General features: G+C 58.5%; 1 protein-coding gene across 2 annotated transcripts; it reads right to left on the bottom strand.

Moving 5' to 3' along the window:
- Window positions 1-1,673: 1,673 nt before the first annotated feature.
- Window positions 1,674-22,409, bottom strand: GNAI2 (G protein subunit alpha i2). Of its 2 annotated transcripts, none has more exons than XM_049862456.1 (9): window positions 22,171-22,408; window positions 7,839-7,881; window positions 7,435-7,576; window positions 7,094-7,254; window positions 4,567-4,695; window positions 3,938-4,067; window positions 3,687-3,840; window positions 3,071-3,285; window positions 1,674-2,221 (listed from the first exon to the last, which is right to left on the bottom strand). In XM_049862456.1, the coding sequence occupies exons 1-8, from the start codon at window positions 22,286-22,288 to the stop codon at window positions 3,095-3,097; spliced, it is 1,068 nt and encodes a 355-aa protein (XP_049718413.1). In that variant the 5' UTR covers window positions 22,289-22,408; the 3' UTR covers window positions 1,674-2,221; window positions 3,071-3,094. The 2 variants fall into 2 exon arrangements, with proteins under 2 accessions (XP_049718413.1, XP_049718414.1); XM_049862457.1 differs by lacking the exon at window positions 1,674-2,221 and adding an exon at window positions 2,228-2,476 and having other exon boundaries at window positions 22,171-22,409.
- Between the last annotated feature and the right edge of the window lie 1,086 nt (window positions 22,410-23,495).

Raw genomic sequence — 23,495 nt, 5'->3', positions numbered from 1 at the left:
CTCCTGCCAGTCGGCCCTCGGAGGCACGGGTAGTAGGAAGGGCCCTAGGAACTGGGGTGGAGACGGGTACTGGGGGGCGTTGATCTCCTTCCGACTGTGCGGCTGCTGCCTCTCATCTCCTGCCAACGCTCGGGCCCGAGGCCACCGGGGACTGGCAGGTGTGCGGGGGCGGAGTTCCAGGTCCCCGGCACTACCCCTCCCTCACCCCGCCCTCTTCGCCTCCGCGGCGCCGACCGCAGCCGGCCCCCAGCCCAGGCTGCTTTGTCCCGCTGAGGGCGCGGAGCCGCCGCCGCCCCACAAAGCTGCTTTTGTGCCCCGCGGCCTCCAAGGGACCCGGTGACGTCAGCCTCCGTGACCGGCCCGCGGGACCAAGCGCGGGCTGCCGCGCCCCCTGGCGGCGGGTTGCGGAGGAGCTGGCCTTGGAGCACCGCCCAGTCGGGGCTTGACGTTTGTTTGACAGGGTCCTCTTCAAATCGCCACTGTCCCCCAGTGCCCATGGGAGAAGGTCCATGGCACTTGCCTGGCACTCAGTGGTCACCCCACTGGCACCTCGGGCCCTGCCACCTGCCATTCCCTTCTCCAACAACGAGCTGCACTTCCCATAGCCTCATCGAACCCTCCACATTCTTAGACCCCTGGCCCTCCAGTTCTCACGCCCTAGTGTGGCTGTATGACAGCCCCCCCTTCCCCAATCCCAGTTCCGAGGGCAGCACTCTGACAGAGACCAAACATGCCTCAAGGCTCCTCCTGTTTCCTGCTTTCTGTTTAGTCAAGTCCAAGGGGCTTCAGTTCTGGGCAACATCTCAGATAGGGCAAAGGGAGGGTGTGCCAGGAGCTGCAGCACAAGCAGCTCACAGTCTCTGGGCCTTTGGTCGTGTGTTCCTTCTACACCGGACAACCCTCCTGCTCCCACTGAGGAAGGGCCCCGTAGGAAAACAGCCTCTTAGGAACTGTGCCCAGTTGCCCTAGTCAGGCCTGAAGACTGTCCTAGAGCTGCAGAGGTGCCAGGAAGCAGGGGGAGAGACACAGGTCTCAACACGTGAGCTGCCTAGTCCGAATGGGAAAACAGAAGCTCGGAGCGCTGGGTGCAAGCATAACCTGGAGAGCTGAGCACCCAGGGCCCTGCCACAGGTGAGGATTCAGGTCCAGATCACCTTGGCACATCTTAACCCAGTCTCTGCTGCTGGGAGAGAAGAGCACCAATCAGTTCTTGGTATCTTTTTTTCTTTCTACATTTTATTATTTCAAACCAGGTGAACAATTCCATAAAACATGTGAAAAAAGCAAGGAAGTGTTCAACGCTGAAGGACCCGGGCCTGGGGTGAGGGCATGAGGGGCCTGGCCCCTCAGCAGGCAGCGGCGGTTCCTAGGTTAGCGCTAAGGAGCTACATTTAGGTTAATGGAGCCAGGGCCCAGGGCCACTGGGCGGGGCCCTCAGTGATGTTGGCAGTTGTCTGGAACAGCCCTTGGAACCCAATTCTGTGGAGGGCAAGGCAGGGGTGCTGCCCCACAGGGGGACAGCCAGCAGAAGGATGGGTGTAAACACACAGACACACTCAAGGCACACTCAAGGCACGGAATCACTGGAGGAGGGGGAGCGGGCAGGCGCTGGTCAGGACCTGACAGTTTTAAATAGTTTTTCTCTAAAAATTTTTTAGGTTTTTTTTCCCCCCCCTTTACTTTCATTTTTTAAAAAAGCTACGAGAATGAGCAGGTGGACTGTGGTCTCCGGGAATGGTGGCGTCTCACGATTCTTGTGCTTTTTTCCTTTGGGGCCTCCAAGCGGTTGGGGGGTGGGGTGGGGTGGACAGGAGGCTCCCTGTAAACATTTGGACTTGGGCTGGGTCAGGGGCTGGTGTTGGACAAAGCCAGGGGTCCCAGGCTGGAGAAGTGGGTACCCCTCCAGCCACAGGCCTTGGGAGACTCAAGTGTATGCTCCCACCGCCCCCCATCACAGAATAAGACAATGGTTAAAAACCAGAACAAATGCCCAGGAAAGGGGTACCGTGGCCATTCCCGGCACCTCAGGCAAGGCCGGCTTCAATTAGGGAGGCCTGTGGCAACTCCTCCCCCAAGTCTTTGGAGCTGAGGGAGGGGGCAGGGAGAGCCAAGAACAGAAAGAGAAAAGAAGGGAGAAGCGGCCAGGGGGCACAGGTAGGGAGCGTGGTCCTCTTGCCCCCATCTTCCTCAGGGGTTAGGGGGAGCAGAGTCGGCGGTGGCCCTGGAGGTGGGGGGACAGTCAGGGCATGGGTGGGGGATAGCCAGTGCGGTGGGCCTCTCCTCCCACCTTGCTAGCCTGCCTAGACAATGACCCTCTCCTTTTCCCCACCACCCGTTACCAGGGACACAGTCACCGCCCAGGAGCCAGTTTCTGTTGCTGGGTTACGTGGGGGAGGCGGGTCAAACACTGGCAGAATCACTCCCATCTCCGCCAGGGCCAGTGGGGCCAGCCTCAACCCAGGACCCTCAGATAGATCTGAGAGAAAGACAATTCAGGATAAGCACAGGGCTGATTGTACTGAGGGGCAGGCGGCTGGGCCCCTGGCATGCAGCCTCTTGCAGACTAGGCCCATGGCCCAGTGGGTAAGGAGTGGGGTTTTTCTGAGGAAGGTTGGGGCAGCCCTCTAGTCCTGTCCCAGGGCATAGCCAGGTCCCTGTCTGGATCACAGGGTAGAACCCAGCCACCTCCCACCAAAAAAAAAACAAACCCGTTGCCACCGAGTCGATTCCAACTCATAGCAACCCTATAGGTTAGAGTAGAACTGCCCCATAGAGTTTCCAAGGAGCACCTGGTGAATCTGAACTGCCGACCTTTTGGTTAGCAGCCACGGCACTTAACCACTATGCCACCAGGGTTTCTGAACCCAGCCCAGGCCTACCTAAATACTTCCTTAGTGCTCTCCTGATTTACCACGCTGGGCTCCCTTCCTTGCTCTCTGATCTCCTACTGTGCGTGTCACCTCTCCAGGTTCACCACCCCCATCTGGTCCCTCTCCTGTCTCCCACCCCGACCCTCTGGGCTCACTGGCCCTACTTGGTCCTTCCCCAGCCTGACCCCACTCTGGCTCACCATCCTGCCAGGCCCCGCTGCCCCTCAGAAGAGGCCGCAGTCCTTCAGGTTGTTCTTGATGATGACGTCGGTGACGGCATCAAACACAAACTGCACGTTCTTGGTGTCGGTGGCACAAGTGAAGTGTGTGTAGATCTCCTTGGTGTCCTTGCGCTTGTTCAGGTCCTCAAACTTGCTCTGGATATAGCTGGCTGCCTCGTCGTACTTGTTGGCCCCTGTGGGACACAAAATGGCAAGGCTTTGAGCCACATGTGTGGCAGGCGGGCCCCTCTGTTCCGCATGTACAGCAAGGTTCTGTACATGTGAATAGACAAGCATATAATGTGTGCGTGTACGTGCACAGGATGACAATGTGAGTGCACACACAGGCCTGAGTGTGAAGGAGAATGCCTGTGTGCCCATGTACAGGGGCACAAGCCTGAGGGTGTCATGAAGGGCCCCCATAGGCGCAAGCATATGTAATAAGCCCTAAGTGTGTGAATGAGGATGCCCACCCATAGAGAGGTGCCAGCCTCTGAAAGAGCATCTCGTGGTCACCCTTCTGTCGGGGGGGGGGGCGCCCACGAGCCACACTGGGGACAGGCACTGCCCCTCCCCAGAGGTCCCACCCCCACACCTGTGTATTCAGGGAAGCAGATGGTCAGGGGGCTGTGTGTGATCTTCTCCTCGAACAGGTCCTTCTTGTTGAGGAAGAGGATGATGGACGTGTCCGTGAACCACTTGTTGTTGCAGATGCTGTCAAACAGCTTCATGCTTTCATGCATGCGGTTCTGGAGACAGGACAGGGTGGTAGGGACCAGCCACCACCCCACCTTGCCGCCGCCCCCGCCTGCCATGTCTTGCTTCCTGAGCCCACAGGCATCTCACCATCTCCTCATCCTCAGCCAGCACCAGGTCATAGGCGCTCAAGGCTACGCAGAAGATGATCGCTGTGACGCCCTCAAAGCAGTGGATCCACTTTTTCCGCTCAGACCGCTGACCACCCACATCAAACATCCTGTGGACGTGGGGTTGCCTTAGCTCCAGGGAAGGGAGCCCTTGGGGAGAATCCTGGACCCATTTCACAGGCTAGCAGACTGAGGACAGAGGCCTGCTCAGAATGGGGCAGCTGCCTTCATGGAATCGCCCACGCTCACCCACCTCACCCCTGGTTCTGGGCCAAGGCATGTCTGGGTATGCAGGATCTGGCGCCTGGTCAGCAGGGCAGGCTGCAGCCTTATGGGGCTGGGCCAGAGAGGCCCCTGAGCCACTGGCAGGAGGGAGCAGATTCTGGCCGTTGGTTTACTAGGTGGTGAGGACATGCTTTCCCAGAATCACCCACTGGCAACCACACAGCCATGAGAAACCCTAGTGGGGCTGGGGTATCCTAGATGAGCCCCTTCCTCCTAACACAGCCACCAGCAGGCCCTAGAATGAGGGTCTCTCCTGTCAACCCAAAGGCTGGCAGGCCCTGCCCCTCTACCTTTTCTCTGGACCCTGCTCACATGCCCACTCACTTGAAGTGTAGGTCCTTGAAGGTGAAGTGTGTCTCCACGATGCCCGTGGTCTTCACACGGGTCCGCAGCACGTCCTGCTGCGTGGGGATGTAGTCACTCTGTGCGATGCGCTCCAGGTCATTCAGGTAGCTGGGGTGGAGGTGGGGTAAGTAGGCTGGCAGGGGCCAGTGTGAGGCCTCCTCATCTGGGCCCCAGTCCAGCCGGATGAGGCCCCTTTCCTCCTACCCTTCCATTTCCCAGGCAAGGCCCTTGCTTCTTTAACCCTTGCCTCCACTACATTCATTGCTCAGATGAGGAGACCTGGACTCAGCTTGCCTCCTGCCTGTGGAACGGGCCTGGGAAGAGGTGCGGCTCTGTGGCCAGGCGGCCAGCCAGGCACCAATACCCAGGGCCTTAGCCAGGTTGGCCTGGGACAGAATCCAGGATGGCAGGGCTGCAGGGAAGGGGAGTGAGGGGGGATAAAATTAGTCCTTCAGTGAGGGATTTGGGCTGCTAATCGGTGCAATTATGGCACCCACTGCAGAGCAGCCTGGCAAAGTCCCTCGATGTAGCTCTGGACAAGCTGGGGCCTGCCAGCCCCAGTGGGCTCCCTGCCCAGAGGCCAGTAAAATTTGGGCTCCTTAGGGAGGGCACTGACACCTGCTTGGCAGGGGGGGTCCCTCATTATTAGCTCCCTTAATCAGCATCACTGCTGCCCCTGCTGGGCCTGGAACCAGCTCTGCTGCCTCTCTGGAGACCCTGGCTTGTGCCCCGGGGCTGGGTCGAGGTCTCCAGCATTGCTCTGTGCTGAGGTCTTGATCCTGGGACAAGGCTGCTGAGGCCACCCCTTGGCTCCCACCAGCAGCCAAGCCAAGCTGAGCCAGGCCAGAGGGAAATGACCTCAGAGACACAGGCACAGAACAGAAAAACAGGAAGGGCCATGGGGGACTATGACGCACATGCTGTGATCTGCATACTGTGCCCTGCCCTCTAGGCAGCTAGTGGACTCCAAACCAGCCTCCCCTTCTCACTAGCAGGCAGGCTCCCCCCAGCTTCCCCTAACCTGCCCACTGAAGCCTTGGAGAATTGCTGTGAAGAGGGACTGGAGTATCCCTGCTACCTGTGGGGTTCCAATCTGCTCCCTACCCCTGGGTGATCTTGTCAAAGTATAAACCTGCCTGGGAGAGTAAGGCCATGTTCACTGCCAAATCCTCAAGCCCTGAACAGCGCTAGGCATACTCTAAGTACTCAATAAACGGGGAATGAAGAAACAGGGTGGCAGAGGAGTGGGAAGTGGGGTGGGGTGACTCTGTCCCCACCCTTTTGGTGGACAGAGTATCCCAGGCACTGAGGTGGTGATGGTGGATGGGACCAAACCCTCCCTGCCTCCCGGGCCCCAGCAGCTGAGCCTCTCTGATCTCAGGGAGGGACAGCACTGAGACCTGGAGGCCCCACGACACAACTGTGACCCTGCAGCTCCTTTAAGGTGGATGCTCTCACGAGGGCACTCAGGCCACATGAGGAGGGTGAGGGAGGATCAGCTCAGCCTCTATGAGATCTGTGTCCATGTGATGGGCCAGGACTCAGAAATCATGGCCCGGTAAGACCTGCCTTCCGTCTACCCTTGCCAGGGTCCAGGCTTAGATGGGCAGTAGGAACAAGAAGGGTGGTCCAGACAGAGACTGACGTAAGCAGAGGTAGGAAAGGGAAGATTGAGAACAGGGACAGCAGCCTATCTGGATGGCACATCCAAAGCCCATGGGTGCCCCCCACTGGTGGCAGACATTGACCTGGCCACCAGCCTGTCTGTTCTGTTCCCGTGGCATCCTCAGCACCCTGTATCAGGCCTGGCCCATGGCAGGTGCTGCCGGGAAGGAGCTCAGAGCATAATTCTGTGGGCTGAGCCCAAAGGGTCCAGGACTGCCATGCCTCTGGGACTCCCAGAACCCCTCATGATTCCCCAGCTGAGTCCTGGGCTTGGCCTGGGGCCGCCGAGGTCCAGGGCTCTGACCTGCATGCATACCTGTCACCTCCTAGACAGCCTCTCCCTGCCTCTGTCCTCCTCTCCAGCCCTTTCCCCCGGATTCTGCATTTTCAGTGCCCCTGCCTGGAAGCCTCTTTCCCGTTTCTGCTCTGGCTAACTCCCGTTCAGAGCTCAGCTGAGGCAGTCCCTTCTCTGGTCCTCCCCCAGCCCCACCATGACGCTGACACCCTAGTAGTCACTGCTTGGGGACTTGTCTGGTCCACTTATTGGTATCCCTGGAGCCTTGCACAGGGCCTAGCACACAGCAGGTGGCTGCAAATGTCCTTCAGAATGAATATCTCTAAGGATAGGTAAGACTCAATCGGCCTGGAGGAATGTGTAGTACAAGCCATCCTGCCTGTCACTCCTGGCCTTTCCATACCATGCCCCCTCCAACCAAAAATACCAACGCTGTGGTCGACAGTCATCAACCTCATAAACCAGCAGGATCTTTCCAGGGGTGCACAGGTCCTCTGGTCCAGCCTCTCCCCACCCCTCACTCTGCCCAGACCCATGGATACTCACTAGGCAGCTGAATCATTGAGCTGGTACTCCCTTGAGCGGCCAAAGCAGGCCTGTACACCATGGTCAGCCCAGAGCCTCCGGATGACGCTGGACAGGTCCTCTGGAAGCACGCCCTGCTCCTCAGCCGTGCAAGACAGTGCAAACAGCTGCCTGGCATCGTCCTGGGCACAGCAGGTGGATGGTCAGCCAGCCACAGAAGCACACCCCCACCCCACCTATCAGAGACAGGGAAACCTCTGGGATGGGGCCCAGGCTGGGGTATTCCTGGATCCTTCAAGACAAGATAAGATTTGCCATGAAGTCTTTTGGAAGGTGGGAGGGGATGGGAGGTGTCCACATACCTCTCGGGAGGAGTCAGAAAAGTTAATCTGCAGGTTGTTCATGGCCTTGACGATGGCCATGATAGACTGAATGGTGTTGCTGTAGACCACTGCCCGGTACTGCCGGCATTCCTCCTCTGAGTAGCCATCCTCATGGATGATCCTGGCAGCCAAGGGTTAGGGGTTAGGGTTCACAGGGTGCAGGGACCCCAGACGGCCACCTGAGGCTGCTGGGGTGTGCAGGGACCTGATTCGTAGAGGGAGAAACTGTCCCTGGCCCACTGGGATCTGAGGGTGGATGACTGCCTCCGAGAAGCTCCTGGGCCTGGCCAAGACTATATTGGAGGCAGCCAAATCTGCCTGCTGGGGGAAGGGAGAACAGGGGAATCAAGGTCTAGGGGATGACTCCCATACACAGCACTTACTTCATCTGCTTGACAATGGTGCTCTTCCCTGACTCCCCAGCACCTGGAATAGAAGGCACAGGTCGTCAGGAGTAGGCCCAGCTAGGCAACCCAAGTGAACAACCAGTGGTTCAGTCCCCTATGGCAATGGAGGCAGAACTCACCCTCCCCATCAGGTGAGATGGTACCAGCTGGCCTAGTGACCAGTGGGGCTACCAGGGGTGTGGTTAGCAGGGTACTATGCTCAACACAACCTGGACCACCTGCACCCTGTGATGGACTCTCCCCAGGCCTTTCCCTCCCACAAGCTCCACTGCCCACTATGGCTCCCAACCATCCTGGTTGAGTTCAGGAGCCTTGGCTGGAGACTTCAGGCCAGCCCCACAGGAGCCATCCTGCTGTCCCCATACGCAGGCTCACCACACCGTGCAGCCGGTACTTGGCAGACGGTGCCCTGGGCACAGAGGTGGGAAGGAACCCTGCATACCCCAGCAGGGCAGCAGCCCCTTTCCTCCCTGTATTCTAAGCTGAGGCACAGCATCACACTCTTGACTCCAGGAGGACGTGACCCAAGGCACGGCCCTCATGGATGATCCTGGCAACCAGGGGCTGGGCCCAGGTCTGTCCAGAGCAGATGGAGACCAGGCCCTGGGAGACACACGGTGTCACATACACACAGCACACACACACAGCCCTCTGTTGACTCAAGCCGCTTCAGGCCTCACTCTCATACCCCTCATCCTGGTCTGGCAGTCCCCACCCCATACTTCTCCTTGCCCAGTGCTGGCATTCTCTCCTGTGATTGTCACAGCAGCCCCACAGGCAGATACTGTTTTTGCTCCCATTTTACAGATGAGGACACTGAAGCTCACAAAAGTAAAGTCTTGGCCCAAGATCACACAACTAGGATTCAGAAGAGCAGAAGGGCACGTGGGACCACAATGCCTGACCCACGCAGCCCTTCTCAAAATGTGGGTCAGGCACTGCAGGACAATGCCTTGGGTGTTAAAAAGCAGATTCCCAGGTCCCACTCCAGACACATCTCAAGAAGTGCAGCCCAGGAAACTGCATTCCCCAGGGAGCCTGTGCAGCAAAGTATGAAGATCAAGAGGGCCAACCCACCTCCCCAGCCTGGGAGGTGCCAGGGATGGGGGCAGGGCCTCACTTTTCTTACTCATTACTGCCTGTCCTGAGCTCCAGGTACAAAGGACTTCAGCTGGGGCTCGCTCTCCCTCCCAGCCCGTGCCCTGGCTGTTTCCCCTCCTCCTGCCCCAGTGCTACCAGTCACACCTACACCTGCTAGGTAGTGCCTCTTGCCACCTTCAGGCCTTGCCCATGCTGTTCCCTTTGCTGGGCATACCCACCCCATTCACATGTATCCCTCTGAGCAGCTCAGCAGGGTGGGGGCAGGGCCTGCAGGGAGGTCACACTTGAGGACTCTGGCCCCACCCCAGAACCCCTCAGAGCTAGTATAGACAACCTCAGGGAGAAAGCGGCTAACTGACTAACACGAGCGACAAAGATAAAACCAGCAAAACTAGTAACAGCAAAGCTACCAACAGTGGTATAGGGTCGCTCACTATGAGTCAGAATCGACTCGAGAGCAATAGGTATGGGCCAGAAGCTGTGCTACACCTCTCACATTCGCTAAATCATTTTAATCCCAAAGAGATCCTGAGAGGCTGGTTCTATTCTCACCCCCACCTAACAAGTGAGGAAACTGAGGCATTGAGAGGTTGAAGTCACACAGTGACAGTCCCCTCTGTGGGTGGCCCACCTTGCCCGCCATGTAGTGCCCCCAAGTGCTGTCCTAAGTGCCTCGTGCTACTCCTGGACACACAGTCCTTGGGCCCCGGCAGCACCTGTCACTGGGCTCACTCCCTGCCTCCCTGGGCAGTCTCCGGTCCCAGTCTTTGCAGTGCCCTCCAAGCAGCAGGAGGCACCAGAATGGGGTGGCAGACCTTATCAAGGCCCCCGCCTGCATGGACCAAGCCCCTGAGAGACCTACATGTTACCAGCAGAAACCGAAGTACAGCTGTGGCCCCCACAAGCTCTACCACCCACCATGGATCCCCACTGCCCTGGTTGAGTTCAGAAGCCTTGGCCAGAGACTTGAGGCCAGCCCCACAGGAGCCACCCAGCTGTTCTCACACACACAGCCTACCCGAGGAGCAGGGACTGGGCCTTCCTTATGACCACCACCAGGTGGCTGGAATCACGGGGCTTCTGGTTGCCCCCAGCCTGTTCTCCAGGATGCTTGGGCATGGTACAAATGTCCAGACTCTGGGCAGTGATTCCCTTTGTTGGTCCATCTCCTGTGGCACTTGGGGGATCAGGCCCAACGTGTTCCCCTGGGCATGGGCTGTGGTCAAATGGCAGCAACCCCTCCCTTCTATCGGGCCGGACATGGCAAAGGCACAGCCAGAACCCCTCACACTAACTCCCCTACCTGCCAAGTGGGATGCGAAGATGGCCTAGAAAAGCTTGGAAGTGATGCCAAGTCACTGGGGCCATCAACTGGGCACAAAATATCCATTGGGGTGGGGCAGGGAGAGCAGCAGTAGCCGGGCTGAGCCCTAGGGCTGTGTGACGGCCAGCCTGCTGGCTTTCTCTCTTCTTGCTCCCACAAATGAGGAGGAAGGGAGTGCATCCAGGAGAAGAGGAAAAACCAGGAGCGAGAGTCTCAGGCAGGGTTGGGGGCCCAGGTAGGGGAGTGGGGGCCAAGGACTTGAAATGTTGGGTCAGATCATGCCATCCCTAGCCAGACTCAGAGAGGGCAGCTGCCCAGAGCACAGTGGACCTGAAGTCTACGGTGGGGTCACCTCCTCTAGTGTGACTTTGGGACCCTTGCCCACCTGAGACATCAGTTTCCCTGTCTGGCTACTGGAGGTGGAGAGGGTACCTGGCACTTTGACCACCACTCTCTCGGAAGGTAATGTGAGCCACCCCGCACCCCTGCCCAGCAATGGGGATGAGAGTGCAAACTTGCTTTGCATATGATTTTCCTAGCTGCACCAGGCCTGGCAGACACTGAGGCGGGCAGCACCTGGGCCAGCTGGGCTGGGGCCAAGACACATGTGCTCCCGTGTAACTGTGGGCTCTGTTCCCTCTGAGTCTCAGTCTCCCCTCCTAAAACCTTTCAAATTCTAACAGCTAAGAGGATATTCTCTTAGCAGGGGTCACTGCAGAAAGAATCCCATTTGACAGGTGGGCAAACCAAGGCCATGGAGCCTCCATTCCTGGACTTAGGGCGGTCCCTTTGTGCTTCCAGTAGCTGTGACTCAGGCGGGAAGAAGTAAGTGGCAGGACAAGGGTGTGGTGCCGGCAGCCATGCAGGAAGCAGGCCTAGCCTGGAACACCAGGACAGAGTCAGGGTCATGGCCCAGGGGCAGCTATGTCAGAGCAGGAGACGAGGGGGCAGAGCCGGGCAGGGCCGGGCATCATGCCTAGGTAAGATGGGTGGGGCTGGGTGCCCCCGGAGCTGTAGGGCAGCAACCTCACTGTTTACTCCTCCAGCTGGGCCCCTCTTCCATTGGGGCCCCTACCAGATCAGCTGGCAATGGCTCAGAGTTTGCTCACACCCTGCTGGTCCTGGACATCCAGCTCCCCCCAGCCAGCTTTGCCAGCTGGCTCCAGACTGTCACAAAGGCACTGACCGGGTAGAGGTGCCTGGTAATAGACGGCAGCGGCAGTCAACCCCCTGTCTACAGAGGGTCTCACCAGGCCCTCCATCTCCACCTAGGTGAGAGCAGAGAAGCCCACAGAAGCTCCTGGCATTGACCAGAGCCACACCTTTCCCCATCAAGGAAGAAACCTCCGCAGCTCTTGCCCCACGGCGCAGCTGCTGGGCCCACAGCGGGCGGGCAGTAATCACTGTGATCTGCGGGCAGCAGTTGCTGCTCTGTTACATTTGCTTCCACCCCAGGAGCGCTGAGCTCCAGTGCTGGGGGAACAGATGGGGAGAAGGGAGACAGTACTGCCTGCCATCCAAGCAAGGCTAGCAGGGACTCTGTAGCAGGAGACGAGGGGACACAGCTTCTGTCGCTTGATGCTTATCCCAGGCGCCAACATTCAAGTCACTGCTGTCTGTCCCTCTCAGGCCCTCTCCCTCCCAGATGAGGCTTTGTCGTGGTTCACACCCTGACATGCTGCTGCTGTCCTCTCTGGTCTCACTCTCCTCTCTGCAGAGGCAGCTGGGCCGCAGGTTCAGCAGGCCCAGCAGGCCCCAAGAAGTCAGCCAGCCCATCTCTCACTTTCAGATTCTCTGCCCCAGGGAGATCCAGACCTGCCACAGTCCTGGTGACCACCCTGATCCTTCCTGAGATCTCCAAGAGCTTCAGCCCCCTTTCGGTACCCACCCTGGCACCTCACCTGAAATGGAACACCGTTACCTCCTCCTAGGAGAGAGGTGAGGAATAAACAGAAAGCTCTTCTCAGGGTGCCAGGCACATGGTAAGTATTCAGATAAAAGTTATCATCATGATTCTTCTACACTTTGGAGGAACACTGGCTTTCCCAAACTTCTCACTTCCTGCAGCCCGCAGAGTAATGCTGTGCTGGTCACTGCAACCATACCCTGCAGAGGGAACTGCTGTGGTCAACTCATTTAAAACAGAGCTTCTGAAGACTTTCAGACAAAGAGCAGATGAAGAACGATAACAGCGGCTAACAGGCTGACTCAGAGCAATGGTAGTTCCCTGCTGGGCCTTGGGTCAGGAGTCAGCTACTTAGTTTCTCTGCTGACTTTTTGCCCTGAGTTCGTCACTTCCCTTCCATACAGCTCCAGGTAGCTGGGGCCTCATCCTACCCAGGAGCCTCACCACAGACACTGCTCACTGACTGCACACTCAGAAGGCTGGGCAAGCTGGATAAAATCCCTCCCTACAGAAAGCCCCCATGCCCGTGGGCCCCCCTGGAACACATGGGGCTGGGAGAGAAGTCAGCTGACGTGGCAGGCCTGAGGGCAGAGATTCTTACAAGCAGAGTTGTTGGGACCACAGTGGGGGCCACCCACTGTTGTTCAGGAGACTTGGGCAGCAGCCCAGCTAAAACCCACAGCACCAAGCCCGCCCACATTGCCACAAACCCAAGGTCCACCCTAGTGGGGCATAGGGGGGAGCCCTGGGAAGCCCACCCCAAAGGCAGTCTGGATACCACCCCCTGACTCCCATCCCAGGAAGGTGCCACGTCTCCAGCCTGCAGTTGCCGGCTCCCGTTACCCCGCCCCTCCCCTGCAGCCACAAGGTCCCAGCCCCCATCACCACCAGGGGGAGCCCGGCTGCCAGAGACGCACAGGAGGAGGTGGGGGCTGGGCAGTGCTGGGGAGCATTTTTGTTTCCGCAAAGCAGCTTCAGCTTGAGGCAGCTGGAGAAGGTGGCGGTACCTTCATTCACCCACCCCTCCCGAGTCTTGGAAGCCTCTAGGCCTGCCAGACCCCAAACAAATGAGAACAATGGGAAAGTGGGGGTGCACCCCCGCCAGACACAAAGGCCCTCCAAGCCCCACCCCTGGCGTCTCTTCCTTCCTCCAGGTGCTGCTCTTTGGCCCCCACACTCCCTTCTCTGAGGAGGCTCAACCAGAACTTGGCACTGTGGGGGGCAGGGAGACACCCTGTGTGACACCCCTACCCATACATGCAGCACTAGATGCCCCAACAAACTCTGCACCTCCTTCTCTCCAGTTGCCATCACTTGGGCTGTCTCCAGTGGCTTCCAGGGGGTCCCAATGGCCTTGGCCTCAGGGCTGCCCCCACCTGTCAGGTAAGCACTAGCAACCAGGGCCTGGTCTGCTACTGCAGAGTCAGAGCCCTCCGTGCAGGAGAATCTGAGACCTGGGGTCCTTGCCCAGACACGGAGGGGGCTTTCCTGGTCAGCGCTGTGTCTCCCTTAGTGGGGCCCTGTCCACTGTAGAGAGAAACTGAGGCCCTGGATGATGAAGGCTAGGCTGAGGAAGAAAAGGCCCTGAGACCCTCAGGCTGCAGGTCTTACACACTACAGGAGCCAGGAGGTTCTAGAGCTGGGGCCCAGGTCAGGGGATCCTGGCCATTTGGCATACCTCTCTTCCTGGAAACTTTTTCATTTGAGGAATCCCTTTCTGTTCTCAAGGGCCTCAAACAGCCTCCACCTCTCTTCTGAATCATTGTGGTGGACCCTGGGTGAAGTGCCCAGTGCTTCAGCGTCAGCGTTTCCATCTGTGAAGTGTAGCCCTTAAGGGAGTATACCAACCCCAAGGCCTGCCCCGAGCAGCCCTCACTTGGGTCCTTACCCACTCCCCAAACTGCTCCAGGGCCCAGGCCAAGCCAAGAGGTGTCTGTGTGTCTAAAGGCCACAGGACCATGCTGAGAATCATGACACCACAGGTTCCAGCATTGGGCACACAGAGGGAAGTGGGTAGCCTGAGGTCACACAGTGTGGGAGGTGGGCGATTGGGCCTTCTGGGACTTGAGGTCTTGGGTGGCCATGAGGATGCATGGTGTCTGCTCTGTGCATGACTTCATGGCCCTGAGAGGCCTGGATACCTCCCCAAGGCTGCTCAGGCTCTTTTAAGTCTCTCTCAGTCCCCTCAGCCTTCTAGAACTGGCCTGATAACACAGAACAGGACCCCTGGGAGCCTCTGTGGAAAGGGCAGGGCCCCACCAGGCCACAAAACTCAGATTCTGAGGCCATGGAGCATGAGGAAGCAGTCTCACCATCTACCATGCCACCACCAGGCCACACAGCGGCCACACTCAGCCTCCACAGAGCACCATGCACGCATCTGCCAGCCTTGCCCACAGAGTGAGCCCTCTGCTGCAACACTCTTCCCCTCCACTCTATCTGGACAACTCTCAGACTCAGGACCTGGCTCATGGGTCCCCACCCTGGACTTCCACAGCCTCTGGGCCTTCCTTAGGCCTGGCCTAAGTACTCCCAAGTCTGGCACCAGGGCCAGCTGGGGGTTTGGGGAGGAACAAGCATAATGTTAGGGAGAAAGTGAAGTGCTACAATGCTTATGACATGAACTTTACTGTGAAGGGACATGAGCTGGGAATAAAAGGGAGAAAGCTGCATGTAAGGTGAGGTCACCCATGGCTGCACGGCAGATTTCGATGTGTAAACTCGGGTTCCACCCTCCACGGCAGAGAGTCCCCTTCAAGTTCCTAAAGAGGACTTGGAGCCCCCAAAGGCAGGGCCCCTAGGCATACCAGCATGGGTACCACCTGCCCCAGCTTCTGCCTGCAGTCCTGACTGATCAATTCCTGCCAGCCAGGTACAAACTCCCAAGGGGCCACAGTAATCAGGGGGCAGGTGCCCAGGATCACTACCTGGGTCATATCCTGGTGTCTCCACTTATTGGGTACAACCAAAAACCCAGTGCCCTCGAGATTGGGTAGGTCAAATAATGTCCTCAAACCTCAGTTTCTCCATCAGTAAAACAGATGTAATGCAGTTAACAGCCTCACAGGATTATAAGAGACAAGACCCTGCTGGCCCTAGTCCAGTCCTGCACAATAGTCAACATTTAATCAGAGGCAGTCACTGTTATCACCAGAGGGGAAACCGAGGCCCAGTGTGGGCACCGGGTAGTGGCCGGGGTAGGGGGGGATCCTTGGCCTGAGCCAAGGGCCCCTCTGTCCACCCCCAAGCAGGGGAAATCCAGAGTGAGCTAATCCCGGGGCTGCTGCTCCATTTCCGGGCATTCATCTCAGCCTGTGGCCGGCCTTCTGGGCCGGGAGGGCAATGGCTGCTCAGGAATCTAAGAGCAGTCCTCTGCCTTCCTGCTCACCCTCCCACTGATGTCCCTCTCCCAGCCACCACTTCCTGCGGCCAAAGGAGGAGCCTGGAATCCTTTTCAGAGGCGCCACCTTTTCTGGGATCCTGGGTCCAGTGGCTGCTGGGGCAGGACAAAGAACAGGGCTGCCTGGACTGACCTTAACCCAGGGACTCCCAGTAGGGCAGCCCACAGGGGTATGTAGGTGAGCAGGTGTGGTTTACCTTCTAGACTCTCTAGCTGACAGAAGCCTGAGATGGGCGGGGGGGGCGGGGCTTGGGCTCATCCCCCTAACACTGTGCAGCCCTCTGGCTTCTTCCTCTTTTGGGCTCCTCCTCTCCCAGCTGCTTCCTCCTTTTCCTCTGGTGTGGACACCACTTCCCCGAGAGGCCCAGGCCCAGGCCCAGCCCTGCCGTGCAGAACTCACTGCCCCCTCCCTGCCCAGCACACAGTAGGTGCTGTCATCGAAATCCTTCTGCATATCTTGAGGCTGCAGCAGTCTTGGTGACCTCGGAATGGTTCAAGCCACGAGGACACCTTCTCCCAGCAAGCCTAGTAGTAATCTCACCTTCAAGCCTTTGCTCAAACTCAACCGGCATGCCCTTCTAAGTCAGTTTCTTTTGAGTACACACAGAAGACCAACTCCAAAGGCCACAAGCAGCAAATGTTCGATCATTACAGGGAGATTGTTCCTCCCAAACCACCAAGATTGCCCACAGCTCCAAGTAGCAGCAGTGAGGTGGTGGTAGGATTGGGGTTTAGTAAAAACAAGAGTTCTAGGCTTGAGGGGCTGAGCTGTGCTGGGCGGGGCGGCGCAGGGCGGGGCAGAGGGAACTCCACCATGTACCTGTGGCTGAGGGAGGGGCTGCCTGAGGGGATTAGGTACCAGGGCAACTATCAAAAGGCCCTCCCCCAGGCACCCTGCAGGACATTCTTAGGCAGGACTTGCCCAAAACCTGTTGAACTGAATCCCCTAGGTTGGCATTCCTGCCCAGGGGCGCTGGGAATATGAGGCAGGTGCCTGGCCTGTGCCCTGCCCCCATCTGCCAGTCCTGCTTCCCTCAGAGTACACAGGGGCCCGGGAGGCAGCACTCTGGTTCTGGATCAAATTGTCTTATCCTTTTTTTTCTGCTGGGGATGCAGTTGGGGGAGGCCCTGGTCCCTCAGTAGCAAAGAGCTCAGGCAGACACAGTCTCCTCCATCCTTGTTCCTGTCAAGAGAATGGGTGGCTTTTAAAGACAGAGACCGAGAGAGAGGCACACCCAGGATAGGGTCAAAAGCAGGGTATACAGGTCAGTATGCCTGCTTGTGGCCCAAGCAGCCGCAAGTGCCAACCCCCACAGTGGGGGAGGCCTAGGGATGTCACTGGGATTTGATCGGGTCCCAACCCCAGCACTGCCTGCTGTCACTTGTTGGTCAAACATTCGAAGGCCTGGGACACCAGTGATGCTACCCAGCGACCCTGTGGTTCAGGCCAGCCCAGGGCCACCACTCTGACAGGCTGCCCAGGCTCAAGGGGCTCCCTGATCATGCCTAGACCCCAGCTCAAACACAGTGGGTAGCTCAACGCTGCCTCAGGACCCGAGGTGGAGGCCCTGTGCCCCTAGCTACCTTGATTACCACCCTCCAGCCATGGTAGCCACTCATTTATGAGGCTTCATCATCTGCTCTGCCCTATCTGGAGGTTCCCCATCCCTGGGATGCCCTCAGCTGAGCTCCACTGTCACTTCCTCTGCAAAGCCACCTTATTCACCAGGTTTCCCTGCTCTGGGGTATTTCTTGCAGGTCTCAACTCTCACTCCTACCCGAGAGGTAGGACTTCTCAAACTGCTCTGCGGACACCGGGGTAACTGGGGGTGGGGCTGAATCCAGAGGGACTGGGCAGGCCACAGGCAGAGGCAGTCAGAAATGGCTTCAACCCCTCCCACCACCACTCACCCCCTATTGTGGGAGCCTGCCTGCTGCCTCTTGAAGACAAAGCATTTGCCCAGCCTGGGGGAGGGGTGGGAAGAAGAGACTGAAGAATCCAGAGGCCCAAGCCACCCCACCCCCATTCAAGTGCTAATGAGCTCCAGCCTCTATGTGAAAGGGGTGAGGGAGAACACCAAGCCTGGGGGCTGCCTGGGTACCAACCCACCTGGCACCCAAGGCCACGCCACATCCCCAACCCCAGGTCGCTGTGAAGGCTGCTCGGCCCCCAGAAATTAGGACTAAAATCCCCACGACAGTCTGTCACCCCAGCTGGCCCCAATTGGCCTCAGTTACCCCAGTTGCTGCAAGCAGTTTCTTGAGGGTGGGAGAAGAGGTTTCCCAGGGCCCCCATGGCACCCATACTGTTGCCAGGCCACCTCTTGGTTGGAGAGACAAACTCTCAGCTGGGCAGTTGTGAGCAGAGGCCCCCTTACGATTTCACACCTCCAGGCTTTAGTCGTAGGGGAGGACTCTCCAAGTGTACAGTCCCCACAACACCCAAGGCTGTGGGCCAGCACCCCTGTCCCCAGGTTATGGATGGAGAGCAGAACTCTTGCCAGGGGTTCACCTGACGCTAGCTCTCTCAGCCAGTGCACTAGGTGGAGGTAGGATTCAAACTCAGGTTTGCGTGACCAAGGGCTGGTCCAGAGAAAGTGAGTCCTCTTCCCTCAGGCCAGGAAACGCCCACCCTAGGTTTGGGAACCTAGGCCAGGCTGTCCAGCCTCATCACCTTTGCTAAGCCAGTCCTTCTGCCCCCAGTCCCTGACCCTGGCACCTACAGGACCCCTCCTCCAGGGAGCCCAACCTTCAACAAGCACCACTAGCCTCCTGAGACAGCCAGATAGCAGCACACACTGCCCCCTCCCTTTGGGTATCTACTGTGTGCCCAGTAGAGCTGGGCTAATCCGCTGGCCCTAGCACCAAACACGAACCAAGACAACCAATGAATCCCAGGCTGTTGGAGGCCTTCCTGTGGGGAGCCAGCTCTCACAATCCCCCGGGGGGCATGGCCTGAGCTGGGCTGGCAGTAGCAGTCTTGCAAAGGGCCTAGGAAGACTGGGAGACGCCAGGCTCCTAGCAGCCATACACAGGATGGTTAGACCAGCCAGCTCAGGCTCCATGTAGTAGCAGAAAATAGCAGCCCTGCAGCAGTCCCCAAAGAGTCTGAGCTGCAAGGAAAAACGCAAAGCCATTCTCCCATCTGAAGAGGTGGAGCCCCTACTGTGTGCTGTGCCCAGTGCCAGCAAGAGTTCTACACAGGGCGATAAGGGCTGCCCCTAAGGTGCAGACATAGCCTGTGGTGGGGCCAAGGGGATACCGCCTGAAGAACTTTTCCTCAGTCTCCCCCAGAATCCTGGTCCCAAGGGCCCTATATTGAGTCCTTGCCACCTGCCCATGTATACCAGACTGTGGCTCAGTGCCCACCTTCTTACTCTTCTATCTTCCCATCCTCAAAACCAAGTTCAGAGGCTACTTCCTTCATCCAATAAACAGACGAGAAGCACCCAATAGGTACCAGGTTCCATGTTGGGCACAGAAATGAATAGGACCCAGCCCTGCTCTTGCCATCTCAAGGGAGAGGCAGCTGCAACCCAGGCAGATACCAAGCTCTGATGGTCGAAGTACCAGAGCTGGGTGCCAGAGGAGGTGCTGCACCCAGCCTCAGTGGAGGAGGGAGATCAAGAAGGGTTCCCTGGGATGTGATCCCGCAACCAAGCCATAAAGAACAATCAAGTGGCCCTAAGTTAAAAGGAAACAGGGAAAGCTTGCCAAGTGAAGGGAAGAACGGGTGCAAAGGCCCAGGGGCAAAAGACAGCTTTTATATTTACAGCCTAAAACCTTCATGATTGGCATTGTCTCTTCTTCCTCTGCAAGGCTGCTAGCTTTTGTTTTCTTTCCCTCAATTGTCTAGCTCAAGACCCCAAATTGCATCTGGACCTTGCTGGTCAGGCAAGTTGAACTGGGTGGGGGGTGGGAGAATCTCTGGAATAGGGCTGGTATCAACTCCTCTGCTCCCCCGACCAAGCTGTCAGGGAAAATCCTCTTGCCAGTGTGTACCACATCTGCCTCTGCCCCAGTGACAGTGACTGTATATGCCTGCTGGCAGGGCTACCCAGGACAGGATAGAGCCAGTATGTGGGTGGGGCAGCAGGCGGGCTCTGGCTGGGAGGGAAGGCTGGCAAATGCCCAGCCTGAGTCCCGTTGCCTGGACAGTCTCTTCCGCTATGTGGGACAGGTGCCCAGTAGTCTGAACTTGCCACAACTGGGCACCCATTACCATCTTGTACCTGGATAGGGAAGGCTCAGTGGTGACTCCTCCCCAGGCAGTCGTGGCAGATCAGGTCCTCAATTTCAGGTAGAGCTTGGTCTCCCAGACCCTTACAGAGCACCCTCTGCAGGGTCCTTCTAGCTCCCACTTCACACCCTCAACAAGAACCTTCATGAGGCCCTATTTTCCCTGACCTGGGCCCAGGCACTTCTATGGCACTCCTCTGGCTCAAGCCCAGAAAGCCCATTTCACAGAGGAAGCAAAGGCCTAAGGTGCAGGATGCTGGGTTGGATTCCCCAGGCTAAAAAGTGCTAAGCTGGCCCCTGTACCCCTGACTGCTAACATCCCAATGTGGGAGGTGTTGCTGGGTCCCACCTGGCCTGCCCCAAAAGCACAGCTGGGCTTCAAGGGACAAGGTCGGCAGGATGGGGGGCCCTTCCGGGGTCAGGACAGAACAGGCAAGGAGCCCTGTACTCTGCTCCCCCTCTTCGCCCCCCACCGCACCATGACCCAGCCCAGCAGTCTTCTCAGCCACCATAATGACCACAATCAACCCAGGAAGAAGCTGGCTAGAGGCTCTGGTCTGGGCACTGGGAGGCAGCAGTACCGGAAGCATCCTCCCCAGGCCCGGCAGGCAGAAGAGACGGGCATTTCACTGCGTCGACACCCACTCACTGCGGCCGCACTCGCAGCAGCAGAGACAGGAAGAGGCAAGCGCCCAACGCAAAGCAGCCCAGGAGGCTGGGCCGCCGCCCCTTCCCGCCCCTTCTCTTCCTCCCCGCGGCGGCAACGGAGCGGATGCCATTTTGAAACCTCGGGGCCGTGCCCCCGAGGCTGGGCCCTCAGGGACAGTCAACAGATGGGCCTATGATGGACAGACACACTGTCTCTCAGCCACAAGCACTGCCTGAAAATCCCAGGTTTTCATAGCCTGGGGACCCCAAGGCGACTGGGGCTAAGGGGCCACACCCCCGCCACACACACACTGTCCAGCCTCCAACGCCACTGCAGGGGCCTCCTTAACCCCCTACCCTGAAAGCACGAAACCGCTGGGCCCCACACCTGCCCCCGTGGCAGGTTAGACAGGGATGCACACTGGGCCCACATCTCGGCAAAAGGCTGGTTCAGATGATCAGAGACATCCTGGCCTACCCTCAGCAGCCCCCAGCTCCTCATTCAGCTGGTCCACTACACTCCCCTTACAGGGCCCCAAGATCCAACAGGGTCACTCTCTCCCAGAGGCTGAGTCCCAGCCCTTCGGCCCTGAAGTGCAGCTTTGGGAAGCCCATCATCGTCAGCAGATTTCCTTGGCCTGCCCGCAGGGGCAGCAATATGTCGGCTGTCTCACCACTTCCACTTCCCCCCACTCCTCGAGCAGCCACCATCTTCCCTGGCCTTGGAGGCGGTCTCAATCCTTACTACGCACACCCCCCCCCCATTCCCCAGACACCCAGGCATCCCTCCCTGGCCTCCCCCCTCGCCGGCCGGGATGAGGCTTAGAAACTTGAAAACATATAGCAAGCGGAACCTTCCGGGAGGCTTGAGGACTGGCCCCTGTCTGAGCCTGGCCCTTGGGGGCCTTGCTCCAGTTCCTTGGGGGTTTGCCTAACCCAGCCTGGGTGGTCCCTAGCCCCTGGGCTCCCTCCTTTCAGCCCAGCCTACCTGGTGCAGGGGAGGTGGAGGAACCTGGGGAAGGCCACTGAGTGGGAGGGGATTTAGGGGAGGGGAAGCAGAGCACTGCAGTAGTGATGCCTGCAAAAGGGGACTTGAGGGTCGGAGACCAGGGGCCTCTGCACATTTGGGAGTTCTGGCTGAAGAGGGCCCATGAGCAGTTACGGGCTCTCACTTGAGAGGTCCCTTGGGGTTGGAGGGTACAGGTGGAGGATATAGAGTCTAGAGTAGAAATGGGACACAGATCGGAAAGGAGTGGATGGGCGCCTGGGAAGGTCTGGGGATGCTCATGCTCAATAGAAATATGGGGGAGCAGGTGGGGAAAACAGGTAAAGCTTGAGGGTAGGGCTGGGTGGGGTTCTGGAAGGATGAAACGACAAGGCCGAGGCTCTGGGGGTATGAGAGGTTGGTCAGCAAGAGTGAATGGTCAAGAAGGGTTCTGGACAGCTGATGTTATCCGACTAGTGCCTGGGTTTGGGATTTGGGGGTCTAGGATTAGTTGGAGGGTCTGATATAGAGTCTGGGCTACCCTCAGAGGTCTAGGCAGACCCAGAGTTTCAGACCCTTATTTGGGAGTCCGGGCTAGGGTTTCAGGCCGGGCCGAGGGGCTCGAAGCCCTTGTCTGGGAGTTTGAAGTCCTTGTCTGGGGAACTGAGTGGGAATCGGGGGTTCCAACGTGGGGCGCGGCCTCACCCAGCAGCAGCAACTTCACCTCCCGCGCCGCCTTCTCGCCGTCTTCCCGCAGATTCTTGTCGATCATCTTGGAGCGCTCGGCCGCCGCCTTGTCCTCGGCGCTCACGGTGCAGCCCATCCCGCTGTCCGCCCGGCCTGGCCGCCGTCCGGCCCCCACACGGCCCCCGGCCCGGCTCGGCCCCGCCCGACCCACTCCGCTCCCGCCGCCGGCCCTCTGCGGGCAGCTCTCGGGTCGGCAGTTCCGAGCGTCTGCGGGCTGCGCCTTCTCGGCCGCGGCGCACCGACGGCGGGGCGGGCCGGGGGTGGGGCCGGGACGAGACGGGCCCGGGACTGGGCCGGGGCGGGTCCGGAGGCGGGGCCAGAGGAGACCTGGGGCCAGTGATTGGCTCGAGGGCAGAGGGAAGGGCGAAGCTAGGCGCAGCCCAGGCTCAGGCCTGGGCTGGAGGCGGAGCCGCGCCGAAGAACAGCACTAAAGGTAGAGCCCAGTCCACGACTGGGCTCCCGGCGGGCTGCCGGCGGGGCGAGGCCCCGGATGGGTTCGGAACCGAGCGCCAGGAGCTCTGAGGCCCGAAGGCGGGGCGGGCGGATCTAGTAGCCCGAGGGTGGGAATCCGGTGCATCTCGCGGGCTGGGCAGGAACCCGCCCTCCGGGCTTTTGCGAGTTGGGTGAGTGGAGTGGAGGAGGCGTGACTTCGTCACTTGCTAAAGTTATTGAATCCAATAAACTTCTTTAGGATCTAAGGAACCCTGGAGCCTCCCTGAACTACGGTTTTCTCAATCTTAAGGCAGGTTTGCCTCTTTCTTGAGTTGCAGGAAAAAAAAAAAAAGGAAAGAAAATAAAGTCAATTACCTTTACACCTTTGTCCAGGCTGTCTCCCTCAGCAAAGGTGCCTTCCTCTATTCACCCAAAGCTTATCCATCCTTCTTTGATCTGCCGGGAGGTGTCCTCCTGCAGGCAGCCATTCTGGACTCCAGCCTTGGACATGGCAACCAGGACTCAAGGGAGAGAGACAGCTGCCATAGTACTTCTGGAAACCTACGTGGCCACGATCTTATGGCCTATCCTTTCCATAGTCTGTCCACCTCTGACCATGGCCACAACCCCAAGGCCTATCCTCCCATGGCCTGTCCCCACTGGGTGGTGGTGGCAGCCGCATGGCCTGTCCGCATCCACTCTGGGCAAAGGTGGGAGGGAACAACAATGTTTCTAGCTGAACATTTCTGCCTTTCTGATTCTGCTCAGGAGGAGCCCACAGCCCTGACCTGGATTGGTCATTTGAAGGGTCTGCCAGGGTTACCCAGGAAGGTGTCCTGTGTGGCCTCAGT

The sequence above is a fragment of the Elephas maximus genome, chromosome 20 (assembly GCF_024166365.1).
Source record: "Elephas maximus indicus isolate mEleMax1 chromosome 20, mEleMax1 primary haplotype, whole genome shotgun sequence".
Lineage (NCBI taxonomy): Eukaryota > Metazoa > Chordata > Mammalia > Proboscidea > Elephantidae > Elephas > Elephas maximus.
This window is presented reverse-complemented; position numbering and strand designations above follow the sequence as displayed.

Coding starts and splice junctions, on each gene's coding strand:
- GNAI2 (XM_049862457.1), bottom strand. CDS start 22,288: ATGGGCTGCACCGTGAGCGCCGAGGACAAGGCGGCGGCCGAGCGCTCC. Junction 4,068..4,566: donor TTCAAGGACCTACACTTCAA/GTGAGTGGGCAT, acceptor CCACGTCCACAG/GATGTTTGATGTGGGTGGTC. Junction 3,841..3,937: donor TGGCTGAGGATGAGGAGATG/GTGAGATGCCTG, acceptor TCCTGTCTCCAG/AACCGCATGCATGAAAGCAT.